Source organism: Podarcis raffonei, chromosome 1, assembly GCF_027172205.1.
Source record: "Podarcis raffonei isolate rPodRaf1 chromosome 1, rPodRaf1.pri, whole genome shotgun sequence".
Classification (NCBI taxonomy): domain Eukaryota; kingdom Metazoa; phylum Chordata; class Lepidosauria; order Squamata; family Lacertidae; genus Podarcis; species Podarcis raffonei.
This window is the reverse complement of record NC_070602.1, coordinates 34,683,021-34,698,168: the sequence shown is the minus strand read 5'-3', so window position 1 is coordinate 34,698,168 and position 15,148 is coordinate 34,683,021. Positions and strand designations below refer to the sequence as shown.

The following is a 15,148-nucleotide window of genomic DNA, read 5'->3' as shown; positions in this document are numbered from 1 at the left end:
CTGATGATGTTGTCATCAGTATATTGATAATGCAGGACTCTGTTTCTCCTTCGCGCTGCAAGCAGGCGTGGTGGTTGGTGTGCTAAACTCATGTCTGACCTCATTAATGGGCTTGATGCAGGTCACCAAACTGAAGCTCAGTGCAGACAAGATAGAGACACTCTTAGACGGCAGTTCTCCTGTCCCGATGGGTGTGGTGTGACCTGTTGCAGATGGGAGACACACTCAACATGAAGGAGCAGATACAGTGGTACCTCAGGTTACAGAGGCTTCAGGTTACAGACTCCACTAACCCAGAAATAGTATCTCGGGTTAAGAACTTTGCTTCAGGATGAGAGCGGTGGCGGCCTGGCAGCAGCGGTAGACCCCATTAACTAAAGTGGTACCTCAGGTTAAGAACAGTTTCAGGTTAAGAACGGACCTCCAGAACAAATTACGTTCTTAACGAATTACGTTCTTAGGTACCACTGTATGCAGATTGGGGGTGCTCCTGGGTGGCCAGCATGTCTTGTTTGAGTTTGTTTTTTGAGTGCTTGTTTGAGTTTGTTTGTTTTTGAGAGCTGGTTTTGACCTAAATAGCCATGCATGTCTTGTGACCCCAGTACCTTAAGGACCACTTTTTCTCATATGAACGCACATGGAACCTGAGATCAATATCTGAGACCCTGTGTGCCCCAACCAAAACGATGGGCCTTTTCTGTGGCAACCCTCCAGTTGTGGAATGCCTTCCTGAGGGACGCTGGCCTGATGCCAACTTATCATCTTTCTGGCACCATTTTTATTCTCCCAGAAGTGGACATAATTAGTGGTCTGTTTTTGATATTTTAAAAAATAGTATTCATCCTTATGTGGGCTGGGTGGTTATTTTTATATTGTTGGCTGACTTTTTAGAATTAACACTTTTAGTATATTTACTTTGATTTAATTTATTTTTTACCATATTGTGTGTGTGTGTGTGTGTGTGTGTTCTAAATCACTTCGGGGCTCTTTCTGTGTGAAGTGATTCATAGATTGATTATATTGAATCGAAAGTCCCGGGATCAATCCCTGGTGTCTCCAGGCTGGGCTGGAAAAAGCTCCTTTCTGAAACCCCAGAGAATTGCTGTCAGTCAAAGTAGACAATACTGAGCTAGATGGACCCAGTGGTCTGACTCAGTACAAAGGAGCTTCCTGTGTTCCTATAGAACATGGAAGGCTTGATCAGTGTAGAAAAACAGAGAGGAAAAAGAAATTCACTGAACTAACAAAGATCAGTAATGTTCAATCTTTTCAAAACTTGGAATTAATAAGGTGCCCAATATATATCCTGCATTTTTAAATTTATTGCCCATCAATTAATGAGAAAATAAATTGTGTAGACGAATTATCTATTATCAAATGGATGGTATGCAGGGGTTTTTTTTTGCTGCATTTACCTTACTTTCAAGGCAGCTGAGGGGTTTTGTGGCCTGTCTCTTCTTTCATTCTATAAATCACCTCTCCGGTGGTCAACATTCTGCAGCCTTCCCAAAACCCCATGACATCCTCATTTGGGCTTTCCTGTACATTTGGGAAGCAGAGAAGGCTGTCTACTGTGTACTTGATAGCCAGTCATGGTTATTTCTTTAAAGTGAAGCAAATTTACTTTTAAAGCTTTTTCTAAAAGGCCTTCCTTTAAAAGCAGGATCTTCCCATGGGCATCTGATTGGCCACTGAGAACAAGGTGGGCCTAGGACCTGATCCAGCAGGACTATTCTTATATCTTGAGGTCACTTGGTAGCCAGACTTCTGACTACCTGCACTTGAAATTAAAGCCCAGGGGTAGGCTTCATAAGGTAACTTTTCCCATGGGCTTTTTTCAGATCAGGAAGTACAGGCAGCTAGGGAGGCTGCAGAGGCCTGGAGGAATGTTTAATGGGAACACACACACACACACACACACACACACACACACACACTACCCATGGCTACCTCACAACAATAAGGTAAGTTCAATACTGCACCAACCAAAATTATAAAGAAATTTGAAGTATGTTGCAAATGAGACGGAAAAATTGAATCTGCTTTCACTGGAGAAGAAAACATTCGGATATTGGATATTGGCACAGCACTACCTGGAATTAATCCCATGTGGTAACATGGGGAGCCACTTTTAATGCTTTGTTTTACGTGTCCATCTTTCCATATCCTCTCTTTCATCTATTAACGGTCTCCTCCCTCTTCTTTTTTGTAACGCACGAAATGGTGATGGCACAATATAGTTGCTCTGAAAACTTTTTAAGTAGTTGCATTACTTGGTTGTGAGTAGCACATTAATGAAACAGGCAGCTGAGAATATGGTACCTCAGGTTAAGAACTTAATTCGTTCTGGAAGTCTGTTCTGAACCTGAAACTGTTCTTAACCTGAGGTACCACTTTAGCTAATTGTGCCTGCTGTGCCGCTGCTGCACGATTTCTGTTCTCATCTGAAGCAAAGTTCTTAACCCGAGGTACTATTTCTGGGTTAGCGGAGTCTGTAACCTGAAGCGTATGTAACCCAAGGTACCACTGTATATATACTTGGTTCCTGAATGAAATGAACTCACTTGGGGCCATCTGTCCTCCCTGCTACCACCCAATTCACATCACCCTGCAAATTTTCCAGATTATTGCTACCGCAGCATTGGAGAGAACTCCCTGCAGGGTTTCCACTAGGCCTAAAACACTTCCAGGTGTCAGGTCCCTGAGAAACGTGGCTACAAAGGCTTTTTAGCAGCAATGCCACCGCAAATATGTGCAACAATGTCCCATGTGCCAGGATCCCTGGGAAGTGTAGTTCCCAGAGCTCCTAATGTCCCGGGTAAGAACGCAAGGAGCCCTGGAACCAGGGCCTTTTACAGCTGGAACTCACCGGAACACAGTTCTGGCATCTCTCAGGTCGACACCATGGTCATTTTAAGAGAACAAGGGAGGCTTTCATGGTGAGTTCTGGCTCATACTTTTCTAGAAAAATAGCATTGCCTGCAACCCTAGCACCTGAGATACTGTTGGGGTAGCATTCTCGGCTCTGTTGTGAAGCCTCTCCCTAGGAACCTTGCTGCCCTTTGTTGTTAGTGCTGGCCAGTACTTTCCCCCCCCTTAAAAAAATGTTTAGGGGTAGGTACTCTCATTTTCCTAAAGTAAAGGTAAAGGGACCCCTGACCATTAGGTCCAGTCGTGACCGACTCTGGGGTTGCCGTGCTCATCTCACTTTATTGGCCAAGGGAGCCGGCATACAGCTTCTGAGTCATGTGGCCAGCATGACTAAGCCGCTTCTGGCGAACCAGAGCGGCGCACAGAAACGCCGTTTACCTTCCCGCTGGAGCGGTACCTATTTATCTACTTGCACTTTGACGTTCTTTCGTGCTGCTAGGTTGGCAGGAGCAGGGACCAAGCAACGGGAGCTCACCCTGTTGTGGGGATTCAAACCGCCGGCCTTCTGATTGGCAAGTCCTAGGCTCTGTGGTTTAACCCACAGCGCCACCCGCGTCTCATATTGAAATACAGTGGTACCTCTGGATGCAAACGGGATCCGTTCCAGAGCCCCGTTCACATCATGAGCAGAACGCAACCCACGTCTGCACGTGTGTGGGTCACGATTCACCGTGCATGTGCGTCACGTCATTCTGAGTGTCTGCGCATTTGCGAGCGGTGAAACCCGGAAGTAGCCCATTCCGTTACTTCCGGGTCGCCGCGGGACGCAACCTGAAAAGATTTAACCTGAAGCGTCTTTAACCCGAGGTATGACTGTACTGCCCCTCAGTGAGGCCAAACTTGGATTCACAAAATGTTTAGGAGTATGCGTCCCCCCAGAAAAAAAGCACTGGTGCTGGCTATATTTTGGGGGAAATGCGGGATTGGTGGAAAGCACCTTGCAGTGTTGAACAACAACAACAACAACAACAACAACAACAACAACAAATTTTTATTTGTATCCCGCCCAGCCGAGGCCAGGCTCAGAGCGGCTAACATCATAAAAACAACACAATAAGCATAAAAACAGACATCAATTAATTAAAATACAGGCTCAGGTGCTCCTGGAAAGCAATACAGAGGCTGCACCATAGAATTGGAAGGAATAGAGTTGGAAGGGATCCCAAGGGTAATCTAGTCCAACCCTCTGCAATGCAGGAATCACACTAAAGGATCTGTGACGGATGGCCATCTTTTTAAAAACCTCCAGTGAAAAGGGGCCACCACCTTCTAAGGTGGAACATGCATCAGTGTCATTTAGTTAAGTCCACAATAGGTCCCAAACTTTGCATTGGGTTCCGGAATGGATTCCGCCCCCGCCCCCTGATTCTGTATTTAGGAGAGTGTTCACCTAAATTGTATGGATAACAAACTATCACTTTAAGACAAATGCAGTAAATAATAAAATTAAGTATATTCCTGATGAATATGTATAGATTCAATGTGCTGTGCTGTGGTGTTTCAATTAGGAATAAGTCCTTTTGTTTGTTCATTGATTATATGTTTCATGTGGCTTCCAAAAATGTGTATATAACATGTTCTTTAATAAAATATTTTGGCAACCATATCTAAAGCCTTACACCTGCCAGAATATAATTTATAAACGTACAAGCTGACATTGAAGAGATTAAATTCACAAGATTTCTATGGTCTCCAGGTGTGAACATATTTGACAGTAATCTGTTGATTGGTTTTGTTTATGCTCACACAAAAATGTGTGTGGGTGAATTTGTGAATGAAGAGGAGGCCCGTAATCCTCTGTTAATTAGCAAATTTCTGCAATCCACAGTGTTCTTCTCATCTCCATTTTTCTGCAAGGAAACTCCTTTCATTTCTGCACTGAACAGAAATAAAGTGTTAAGAATGGCAATGTATGTTAATTTCAATATTTCCATAATGAGAATAGAGTGAATGTGTGATGCCTGTGCTTTATCTGTTAGTGAAATATATCCCCATATAACAAACTTCTCACTTTTTTTCTTATTTTGCAGTCACTGGATGGATTTGTATTTGCACTAAATCAAGAGGGGAAATTTTTGTACATTTCGGAAACCGTCTCCATCTATCTAGGCCTATCCCAAGTAAGTAGACCATTTAATGGCACAAGTTCCACTCCTGTGCTCAGTAATCTATTTGGCAACATTTCGCATGTTATTGAATTTATACTTTAACGACTGTGTTTTATCCACCCTAGAAAATCATTGAGAAATGTGAGTTGGTATAGAATGTTCAAATGGATTTAAAAAAAAAATCCCCAGCTTGAAAAAAAACTTTTTCTGCCCACTAAGGATCATTATTAATTTATTGAGAACAAATGAAGTTTCTTTTCTCAGTTGTTTTGAACTTTAAACCTCAGTACCTGGTAGGAAAGGGACACACTAATAGTACTTCCCTTGTGTCCTATTACTGGATGTTTATGGAGTACCCTGCGTTATCCAGGGAGCTGACACAATGACAGGGAGTCATTTGGAGTCAAGAAATGCTGAAAGAGACCATTAAAATGACTCGCAGGGAGGGTTTCAACAAGGACACATTCTGCTGCTTCCGCACATGTTCCGTAAATCTGCAGAGGACATTTTTTTCATATAGCACTTGTACTTTAATTATTGTTGTTCCATTACTGACATATTTTGAAATCTAAGATTATAGGGGAATAGAAGTATTACTTTTGGTTTTATCTCGAATGGCTGAGCTCTCAGTAGCATTTGCTACATGGTATACCAGAACCATCCTGATACGTTTCTGGGAGACTCTGGGAGACTTCTCGAACAATGAGTTGCAAAGTAGGATGCTATGCCTCTTGTTTAGCTACCCTTGAGGAACTCCACAGTTGTGCTAATGCTTGTGTCTTACTGTTTGGAATTGGGCACCCATCTTGCATTTCTTGCCGTGGTTGTTAGGAGACCCCTTCACAGGACTAGAACTTTTTAATAACTTCGTTATTTCGTTGCACCTAAACTAAGCTGAAAGTGGTAACCTGAAGTAATGAAAAGGGATAGCCAAATAATTGGTGTGGCAGGAAAAAAAGATTCAAATAGTGTTTGAGACAATGGAATTGCAGCCATTAACTCCTAATAGAAAATGGTGGTATCTATGTAGTACACATTAATTATGTGTTTATACTAGTTATATGGAAGTTCTGTCAAACAAAACAATAGCACTGGGGGGGTGAGGGTTTGTTAATTCAAAATTGGTATTGAATTTTCCTGAAGTCCTCAGTTTTGTAATGAATTAAAATCTCTTCTTTGGCCTGTTTATAAACCAACATCAGAAGTTTCATATTTCATAACAAATCCACATGGTTGTTAATGCACTTTTTAAATGAAAAATCACACAGGATTGTAATGTTTATTATTGTCTTGTGTTCATATTAACGTGTTTTATGCATGGTGTCTAACAAAGTTTAATAAACCAGCAAAGAAGAAGGATGAATAATTAGTTTAAACAGGTAAATGCTAATTAGGGAACTCCTGAAAGGCATCCATTATACACTAGCTTAAAACAAATTTTACAGCCCTGGTTAGTGGAGTAATCCAAATTCTGTCAAGGCAACTGCATTTTCTGTAATTGAGATGTGTATGTTTGCTTTGCATAACAGATGGCTCTGTATGCTTAGACTGATAGCTAGGAAAATAATAATTGCATTATTCCAGCCAAAAGAATATTAGCTCTTGGGTTGGGGCCATTTCAGGCAGTCCTCCTGCCAGCACAGCATATGCACATATATGGATTCGATTTTCAAGGAAATTGATGCATCTGGAATAGTGTGGCCATCTGAAATATCATCTGTTCAAGGAAAAAGTTGGCTTTAACCCTGTCCTAGTCCTTGTTAAAGCATTCTTCTATGCTCAGCAGCAGCAGTCGTCAGACATTATTAGGCTACATACAGACTTCTTCATTCAGCGTCTAGACTTAAGGGATAGGTTTCTGATTTTCTGATTATAAATAGTAAGTCTGAACATCGCATACTGCCAAGCATGCAAAAAGAAACACCTCTTTGTTATTAATCAGTGCATTAGTCAAAAATATACGATTACAAAAAGATTGTGCCCATTATTACTGCTAGATCAAGTGAAATCGGCTTGCTGAGCTCAAATACTTTGGTTGGGAAAGTGAAAAGCAAAACACAGTGTACTCATAAAGTGCTGTAAACCAATATGATGTTTTCTAAGGGCACGTCCATAGGTGACCATTTCAGAGTGTTACAAAAGCATATTAGCTTTTGTGAAACAGTCCTGCAATCCCTAATCGAAAGGCAATAACATGATATTCAATTCAGATGTAAGAAATGTGTCTTCTGCAGTGGGGAATAGTCATCATGCTCCCAGGTCCATTCTTCAAAAAGTTTAGAGGATGTACACACCAGCATGCTGTACACAGACTGCCAAAGCAGAGTAACTGAAGCTCATTGCTCTCAACACAGAATTTCAAAGCTTCTTGTTCTTAGCCACACCAGCAGCTAAAATAGGCTGCTGCCATATGAAAACTTGATGTTGAAAGGGTTTATATCCACACTCGAGACCAGTCAGTAAGCTGGTGTTAGGATCGCAGCATCGAATCAGCTAGGTAATGAGGGGTAGAATTAATTTTCTCCTTTTATTGCAATTCCCCCGCACCCTTTGGTCCCTCAAGTACCTCCCCCTAGTGTATCTGGAAATAATTTAACTAAGAGTAAAAAAAGGGGGGGGGGATAAAAAAAATGGATGGCCTATCATTAGTTATGTCACAGATACTAGCCAGCAGGTGCCCATGAGATTTCCACAACTGCATTCCAAGCAACAGAGTGCAATCATACTGCTAACTGCAGGAAATAATTTTATTCTCCCAGCAGTATAGTGTGCTTACTACATACTTGGTGAATACGTAAATGTTCCTGGGGTGGACTACTTTTTTGAGGTAGGATCTTCAGTCCAGCGCAACAAATGAGTGATGGCCGATTGAGCTCCTCCAGCTCGCATTTGGATTGGCGCTGAAATAAGCCCCAAACCAGAAAATAGCTAACTTATTTCCAGTCCTATGTAAATGTGCCCCTTTGTCTTGTTCTCAAGCATAAACCTCCTCCTTCACTCCCACTGCATTGACCAGGGTGAAGCAGCAGTATAGCTCTGGCAGCAAACTGTGACAGCTCGCTGGGAGAATGAAGGAAGAGACGAGGTCTCCCCCAACTTTGTAGCACCCTGGTCAGTGAAGTGGGAGGAAAGTAGAGGCGGCGGCTTGGTAGTGTGGGTTGGGTAGAGGGGGATTATTTTCTAGCTTGGATTAAAATCTGAGCCAGAAAAGAATGCAGGAATCATAATTCTCCCCACTTACTTGAGTAAGCAATACAAATATCTGAGAGACTTACTTCAGAGCCCACAAATATGAGTCCTGCTACCTAGCAGTTCGAAAGCACATCAGAGTGCAAGTAGATAAATAGGTACTGCTCTGGCGGGAAGGTAAACGGCATTTCCATGCGCTGCTCTGGTTCACCAGAAGCGGCTTAGTCATGCTGGCCACATGACCTGGAAGCTGTACGCCGGCTCCCTCAGCCAATAAAGCGAGATGAGCGCACAATCCCAGAGTTGTCCGCAACTGGACCTAACGGTCAGGGGTACCTTTTAACATAGCTCTATAAATGAGCAACAGATGCACATTTATTGTGCTGTAATATACTAGCAATGCACCAGACATTTAGAAAGGGGCAGTCAATACCAGAAATGGCATCCTCAGGGGACAGCAGTTCTTGTTGCCCCAATCCCCTTGTACATTTCATCTGAGGTTATGTTGTAGGAGGTTGTGTTCCCTCACCATTGTGTTGGTTCATGTGCAGTATTTTATATTAGAATATTATCCTGCAGGTAAAAATCCGTCGAGATCCTTCTTTTTTAAAAAAAGAGTTTGGAAAAGAAAAGTGGGTGAAAATATTTCAAATAAATAAACATTATAGATACTTACATTCTAGTTCTGTAAACCAAAGGGAGATGCTCCCTTTTCCTCTGAGGCCAAAGATTATCAATCCAAGTAATCTTTTCAGCAGTCTTGGAAAAGCTATGATATGTTACAGATTCATCACTAAGGGTGGCAAAATAGAAACTGCAATCATCCACACTAAATTAAGCATTCAAAAGCTTTATTTACCACAAAGAGCAGCAGCAGAAATAGCTATGCAAACAATTCTCCCTCTAGAAAGGAAATGCTAATGTTTCACTTTGGTGATCTCGAAATTGTTCAAAGCGTGGAAGTCATTGTAGTAGGTTGTTATGTTATTGAATTCTAGTTTGTGATAAAGGTGCCAAGATCAAGCATTAATAGGATATATACACATGAGATGTCTTGCCTCCATTTCTTTATGTTCTCCCCATTGCTATCAGATAAACATTGTTGGGTTCGTGCCATGAGCTGGCTGAGGTTGTGTTTGTGTTGAATAAACCTTGTGACACTTTGAGAGTTTACACATTCAGTATTGTTGGATTTGAGAATGATGCATAAGATTTATTTTTATTTTTTTAGTGCCTAGTGTATATTTGATTATAATCTCCGTAGATTTGGTTTCGTTGCTCAGCTAGTGATTAGATAGTATGTCTGCTTTCAGACCTGCAGCCATTTACTTGCTGCGGCAGAGGAGAGGGTTAACATTTCTGTCATGCGACTGGAAGCACAGGCTTTAAAAAACGGATGTGATGTGCATGAGCAATTTGAAAGAAATCTTACCAAAATATTCATTTTGGGGATGTATGAGTAAGTGTAGGAATGTTGATCACAGAATTGATTGTGTTGAAACTGGTGAATGTTGATCGGTTTTCCTCACATCATAATGTAAACGTATTGCAAATAGGTACCAGTACATTTCTGGGATAGTGTCTGCTCAGACATATTCTCTTAACACCATCACTGTCTGCCCTACAACATCTGCCACCTAAGTCAGCTCAGAAAATAGCTCCACCCCACCCAAAAAGAGAGAGACTGATTTAAATGAACTAATTTCCAATTAGTATTCTCCTTTGGCTAACTCTTGTTTGACTCCTTCAGTTCAAGAAGCCCTCATTCAAGAAGACCTTAAAAATTATCTTTTTTGCTCATGACTCTCCTTGGGAGAATTTTGGTGCTCTAATTTGGTATCTTTCATGTATCTGTTTGTCTATACAGTGGTACCCCGCAAGACGAATGCCTCGCTAAACGAAAAACGCGCAAGACGAAAGGGTTTTCTGATTTTTTAGCCGCTTCGCAAGACAAATTTTCCTATGGGCCTTTCTCGCAAAACGAATTTTTTTTTGAGTTTTTCCCCACAGGCTCCCTCTAAACTTCAGCGGAGCGGGGCGGGCTGGGAGGGAATCCCTTGGACCCCCGCTGGACTTCCCGAAGCTCTTTTGAAGTCCGGTGGGGGGAGAAGGGCTTTTCTTCCCACCGCCAGCCTTCAGAACAGCCTTCTGAAGGCTGGCGGTGGGAAGAAAAGCCCTTCTCCCCCCGCCTGCCTACAGAAGAGGTTCGAGGAAAGAGGCGAAGGAGCGCTGCCCCTTCACCTCTGTCCCCGGAGCTTGCCGTTCTCCCCCGGCCTGCCTTCAGAAGAGGTCCGGGGACAGACTGTCCCCGGACCTGGTCTGAAGGCGGTCTCCATAGGAACGCATTAATTGATTTTCAATGCATTCCTATGGGAAACCATGCTTCGCAAGACAAAAAACTCGCAAGAAGAAAAAACTCGCGGAACGAATTAATTTCGTCTTGCGGGGCACCACTGTATCTACTCAATGTTTCATACTCTGTATGTGTTTACTTCAGGGGTCGGCAAGGTTTACCTCGCCTGGGCCAGTTCACTCCAGCGGAGATCCCTCTGTGGGCCTGATTACGCGCGCGCATGAGCGCCTGCGATTTCCTGCATCTGCGCATGCAGAGATGCGATTTCCAGTGCTGCGGAAGCGAGCCCCTGCACCGTGCTGTGCCGGTTTAGCCCAGTGCGCGGGGACTAGCCAAGCGGGCGGCTCAGTTTGTGGGCGGTTCGTGGGCCGGTTAAACGACCCCTGTGGGCTGCTTGTGGCCCATGGGCCTTAGGTTGCCTACCCCTGGTATACTTCTTTCTGTACAGAGCTGGCCCTACCATTAGGTAGAGTGAGAGAGCTGATTTAGGTGGCAGATGTTGTAGGGCAGGCAGTGATGGTGAAGTGTTAGAGAACAGAGCTTTGTGTGCTACATAACTTGCCCTGCAGTCTCTAAGCTAGCTTGCTGCACCCAGGTGAAAGATGCTGTTTCACCACAAGTAAAATTAAACTGTCATCACTGTCTTGTTCTCAGGCACCAAATCTCTTGTCCCTGTCTCTGTATGTCACTTTGTGAGGGCTTGGCCCTGAAAAGTAGCAAATAACTGAAGTAAATAAATAAAACCATGCCGTTGTGAGGATCAGGAGCCAAGTAAAGCATGCTGCCAGAGGAAACACGGCAAAGGAATCAAAGTCTTTGGTGAAACTTCTGCAACTTCTTTGGAACAAGTTGTAGATACACAGGAAGCATTAACTGCTGTGGGATATATATTTGAGAAACACCCTGCAGTAAAACTGCTGCACTCAACTCAAAGACAGGAGTATAGAAAGCTGTCTTTTTCTGAGTCAGCCAGTTGGTTGAGCTGGTTTTCCAAGGTTTCAGCCAGTCTTTCTCAACTCTTATCTGGGAATACTGGGGTTTGGATCTTGGACCTTTAGCACAAAAAGGCTGTGCTCCATTTAAGCTACAGTCTTTCCCCCACATTTTCCTAGAGAATCTTAAAAAGGTTGCAGTCATGGACATAAGCCTTATGCTCCCCCCGCCACACCAACTGAAAGGTCTCCTATATACTATAAGGCGGTCAGCTAGCCTGCTGCTAGCGCAAGGCTAGAGACCTTGCTTCTGTCTTCTTCTTCTGTTCTGTATCTAACTTTTCATCTCTCCCTCCTGATCACATCCCAAACAATCTTGATCTCCCTGTTGTGTTGCGTTTTTGAAATGCTGGCAGCCTTTTGTTTTGGCAAGCCTCCATCGGAAAGCTCAACTGCCTGGAGTGCTGATCAAGAGCATCTCTCTCTCTCTCTCTCTCTCTCTCTCTCTCTCTCTCTCTCTCTCTCTCTCTCTCATGCACTTCTGTCTTACATACTTGGTGTATGGATAGTACCCCAAAACAAAGTCCTATGAAATTAAAGATGATATATATTCAAAAGAGTAATTATCCAGGCCATTCAACTGCAATGCCATTTATTCTACAGAACATCATCCCAACAGATTTGATCTGTTAACTTGGACCAAGACGCTAACATCATATACTTTTAAATTAATGTGGTTGTGCTAAAGTAGGTGAATTTTAGAACAAAGGGTTTAAAGTCCTCCAGCTATGTTTCCCCCCCAAACATCCATATTTCAACATACCAATGTTGCATAAATGTCAAGAAATGTAGTTGCCACTGAGCAGATTAACAGGTACAAGCTTATTTACATGGGGGTGCATCAAGGGAAGCACACCTAGAAATCGGATCACCTTAAGATTCTTCCTTCCAGTCACCCTTCCAGAATGAAATCGGATATGGTACACGGAAGTACCTTCTGGCCCTCCAAGGGACCTTCTGGATCACCACCAAGATTTTAGAGCTTGTTACTGTCTCAGAGTTCCAGATTATAAACAAAGATTTTAAAGGTGTTTTAGCCACACCTGCTATCCACGACCAAAACCTTCAAGACTATTTCAGTGGTACCTCGGGTTAAGAACTTAATTCGTGCTGGAGGTCTGTTCTTAACCTGAAACTGTTCTTAACCTGAGGAACCACTTTAGCTAATGGGGCCTTCCGCTGCTGCTGCGCCGCCACCACCACACAATTTCTGTTCTCATCCTGAAGCAAAGTTCTTAACCCGAGGTACTGTTTCTGGGTTAGCGGAGTCTGTAACCTGAAGCGTCTGTAACCCGAGGTACCACTGTACTTGAAAGGGAAGGGTTGCAGCTCATTTGTGGAGCATGTCTTGCCCCAGGTTCAATCCCCAGTTTCTCTAGGTAGGACTGTGAGAGAACCTTGTCTGAAATCTTGGAGAGCTGTTGCCAAGCAGTGCAGACAATACTGAGCTATGTGGACTCAGTATAATGCAACTTGGGTATGTTCCTACTTGGGTGTCCCATTGGATGCCTCCTCAGTACTGGTGCCTGAATATGTGAATATGGATATGTAAATATATCCTGTTGATAAGGCTGTATTTGAGGTTACCTTGTGTACAAGCGATGGCAATGTTTGGTGAGCCTTTCAGGCAACCTAATCATTGTTGGCACCAGCACCCCTCCCTAAGGAGCAGAGCAGAGACATAGCTCAGCTGGTAGAACGTGAGACCTCAGGGTGATGGGTTTGTGCCCCATGCTGGACAAAAGATTCCGGCATTGCAGGGGGTTGGGCCTTGGTAGTTCCTTCCTATTCTACAATTCTGTGATAGGGTAGGGCTGCCATACGTCCGGATTTTCCTGGACATTATCGGCATTTCAAAGGCGGAATCGACATCCAGAGAGAGTTTACGAAAAGAATCGCTTTCGGGGTCCAGATTTTTACTGCCTGAAATATGGCAACCCTAACAGAGGCCAAAGGAAAACCACAGGGCAATGGATATAGCTTGCGTAACTTTTGTTGCCTTATCCTGGGTTATAGAGTGGTGAACATATGGTTTTGCTTGTGGTTGCTGTCTCACTTTTGACTCACTTCAACTTGTCCATCACACTCCCTAAATATGTAAAAAGGTGACTTATTCCCAGCCCTGTGTAGAGAAGCCCACTGGCATGAAATCAGCTTCCTGCTCTAGCTCTGGATTTCATGCCTCAAGCAGGAGCAGGCACTAGATGGCATATAAGGCCCTTCCGGCACTATAGAGAATCTGAGAAAAACGTTTGATTATAATTACCAAAATGTGTCAGCAGAATTTAAATGTTTGGATAGCATTTAGAAAAGGGGAATGTGTCAGAATAACCGGTTATATATCCTGGTTACTTCAAGATTGTACTACTGTCTGTGTGGAGCTTCCCTTGCACTTTGACCCGGAAGGTGCAGCTAGTTCAGAATCACAGAATCATAGTACTGTTGGGCTGGAGGGGACCCCAAGGGTCATTTAGTCCAACCCCCTACAGAACACTGCAGCATGGTTGCTGTCAGCATATAACTGTTGGGATGCGTCCAAGGAAACGGGGGCAATTGGCAGGCCCCCAGCTGGCTCCAGCCTACCAGCCGGCAGCCAGGCAATCTCCGGTCCTTCGATCAGCATGTAACTGCAACTCAAGCTTCAGAAACTTTCAGAAGCTGAGCATGCAAGCCAGCAGAGAAAATAACTCTTTGCAACAGAAGGGCAGATAGAGGCTGTGTAAAGTGTATTTACAGGCATTTTATTCAGCATCAGGACAAAGGGAAAAACATCTCTTCTCCCCTTCGTGTCCAAGCAAACAGCATAAGCAAAAGCTATACACACAATGGAAGTTGCCAGCAAGCTGTGCTGGAATGTAAACAGACAGGTGACATACAACAACTCCACATATCTGTTAAAGTGGAACGGAATATCATAACAATAACACCTCTGCTCAGAGATCTTCACCAGTTGCCAAGTCCGTAACAGCTTGGGACCTGTTTACCTGTGAGATCGCCTGTGTGTAGCTTGTCAGTTTGAGAAAGTATGAGAATAAATAGATCTTTTAGCGTGGCAGCTCATAATTAGGAACTTCCTGCTAACTGTTATTGGGTGGGAGGCACTTTCACAGTATTCTTTTTGGTGCCTGCTAAAAGCATTTTTGTTTCGGCAAGCTTATCCATACATATAGAATATTGACATGTTTTTAAATCTGGCTTTTAACTTAATGATTTTTATTATTCTTGATGATCCTCAGGGTCCCAGCTCTGTATGAAATAGATATTTGTTTACTGTTTTTTTACTGACAATTCCATGGTTTTATTCTTTTTGTAAACCACTTTTAAGTTGTTGTTGTTTTTGTTTTACAATCAAGCAGTATGTAAATGTTATTAAATAAATAAATGAGAGCCTTTGGCTTTTCAAATTAGATGAATTCATAGAGGATAATGTCATCAATGACTATTGGCCCCAATATCCATGCTTTACCTAGCAGTATGCCTCTGAATACCAGTTGCTGAGAATCAGAAATGGGGAGTGTCCTGTAGTACTAGTAGTAATACATTATTAATAATAATAATAATAATAATAATAATAA

General features: G+C 43.0%; 1 protein-coding gene across 12 annotated transcripts in view; it reads left to right on the top strand.

Annotated features, from left to right (window-relative positions):
- NPAS3 (neuronal PAS domain protein 3) overlaps positions 1-15,148 on the top strand; it is a 613,307-nt gene that overhangs the window by 399,883 nt on the left and 198,276 nt on the right. For all 12 annotated transcript variants that reach the window (XM_053380600.1, XM_053380672.1, XM_053380590.1 and 9 more), the window contains one exon: positions 4,962-5,051. In XM_053380600.1, the coding sequence (XP_053236575.1) occupies positions 4,962-5,051 (90 nt within the window). The remainder of the gene's footprint in view (positions 1-4,961; positions 5,052-15,148) is intronic.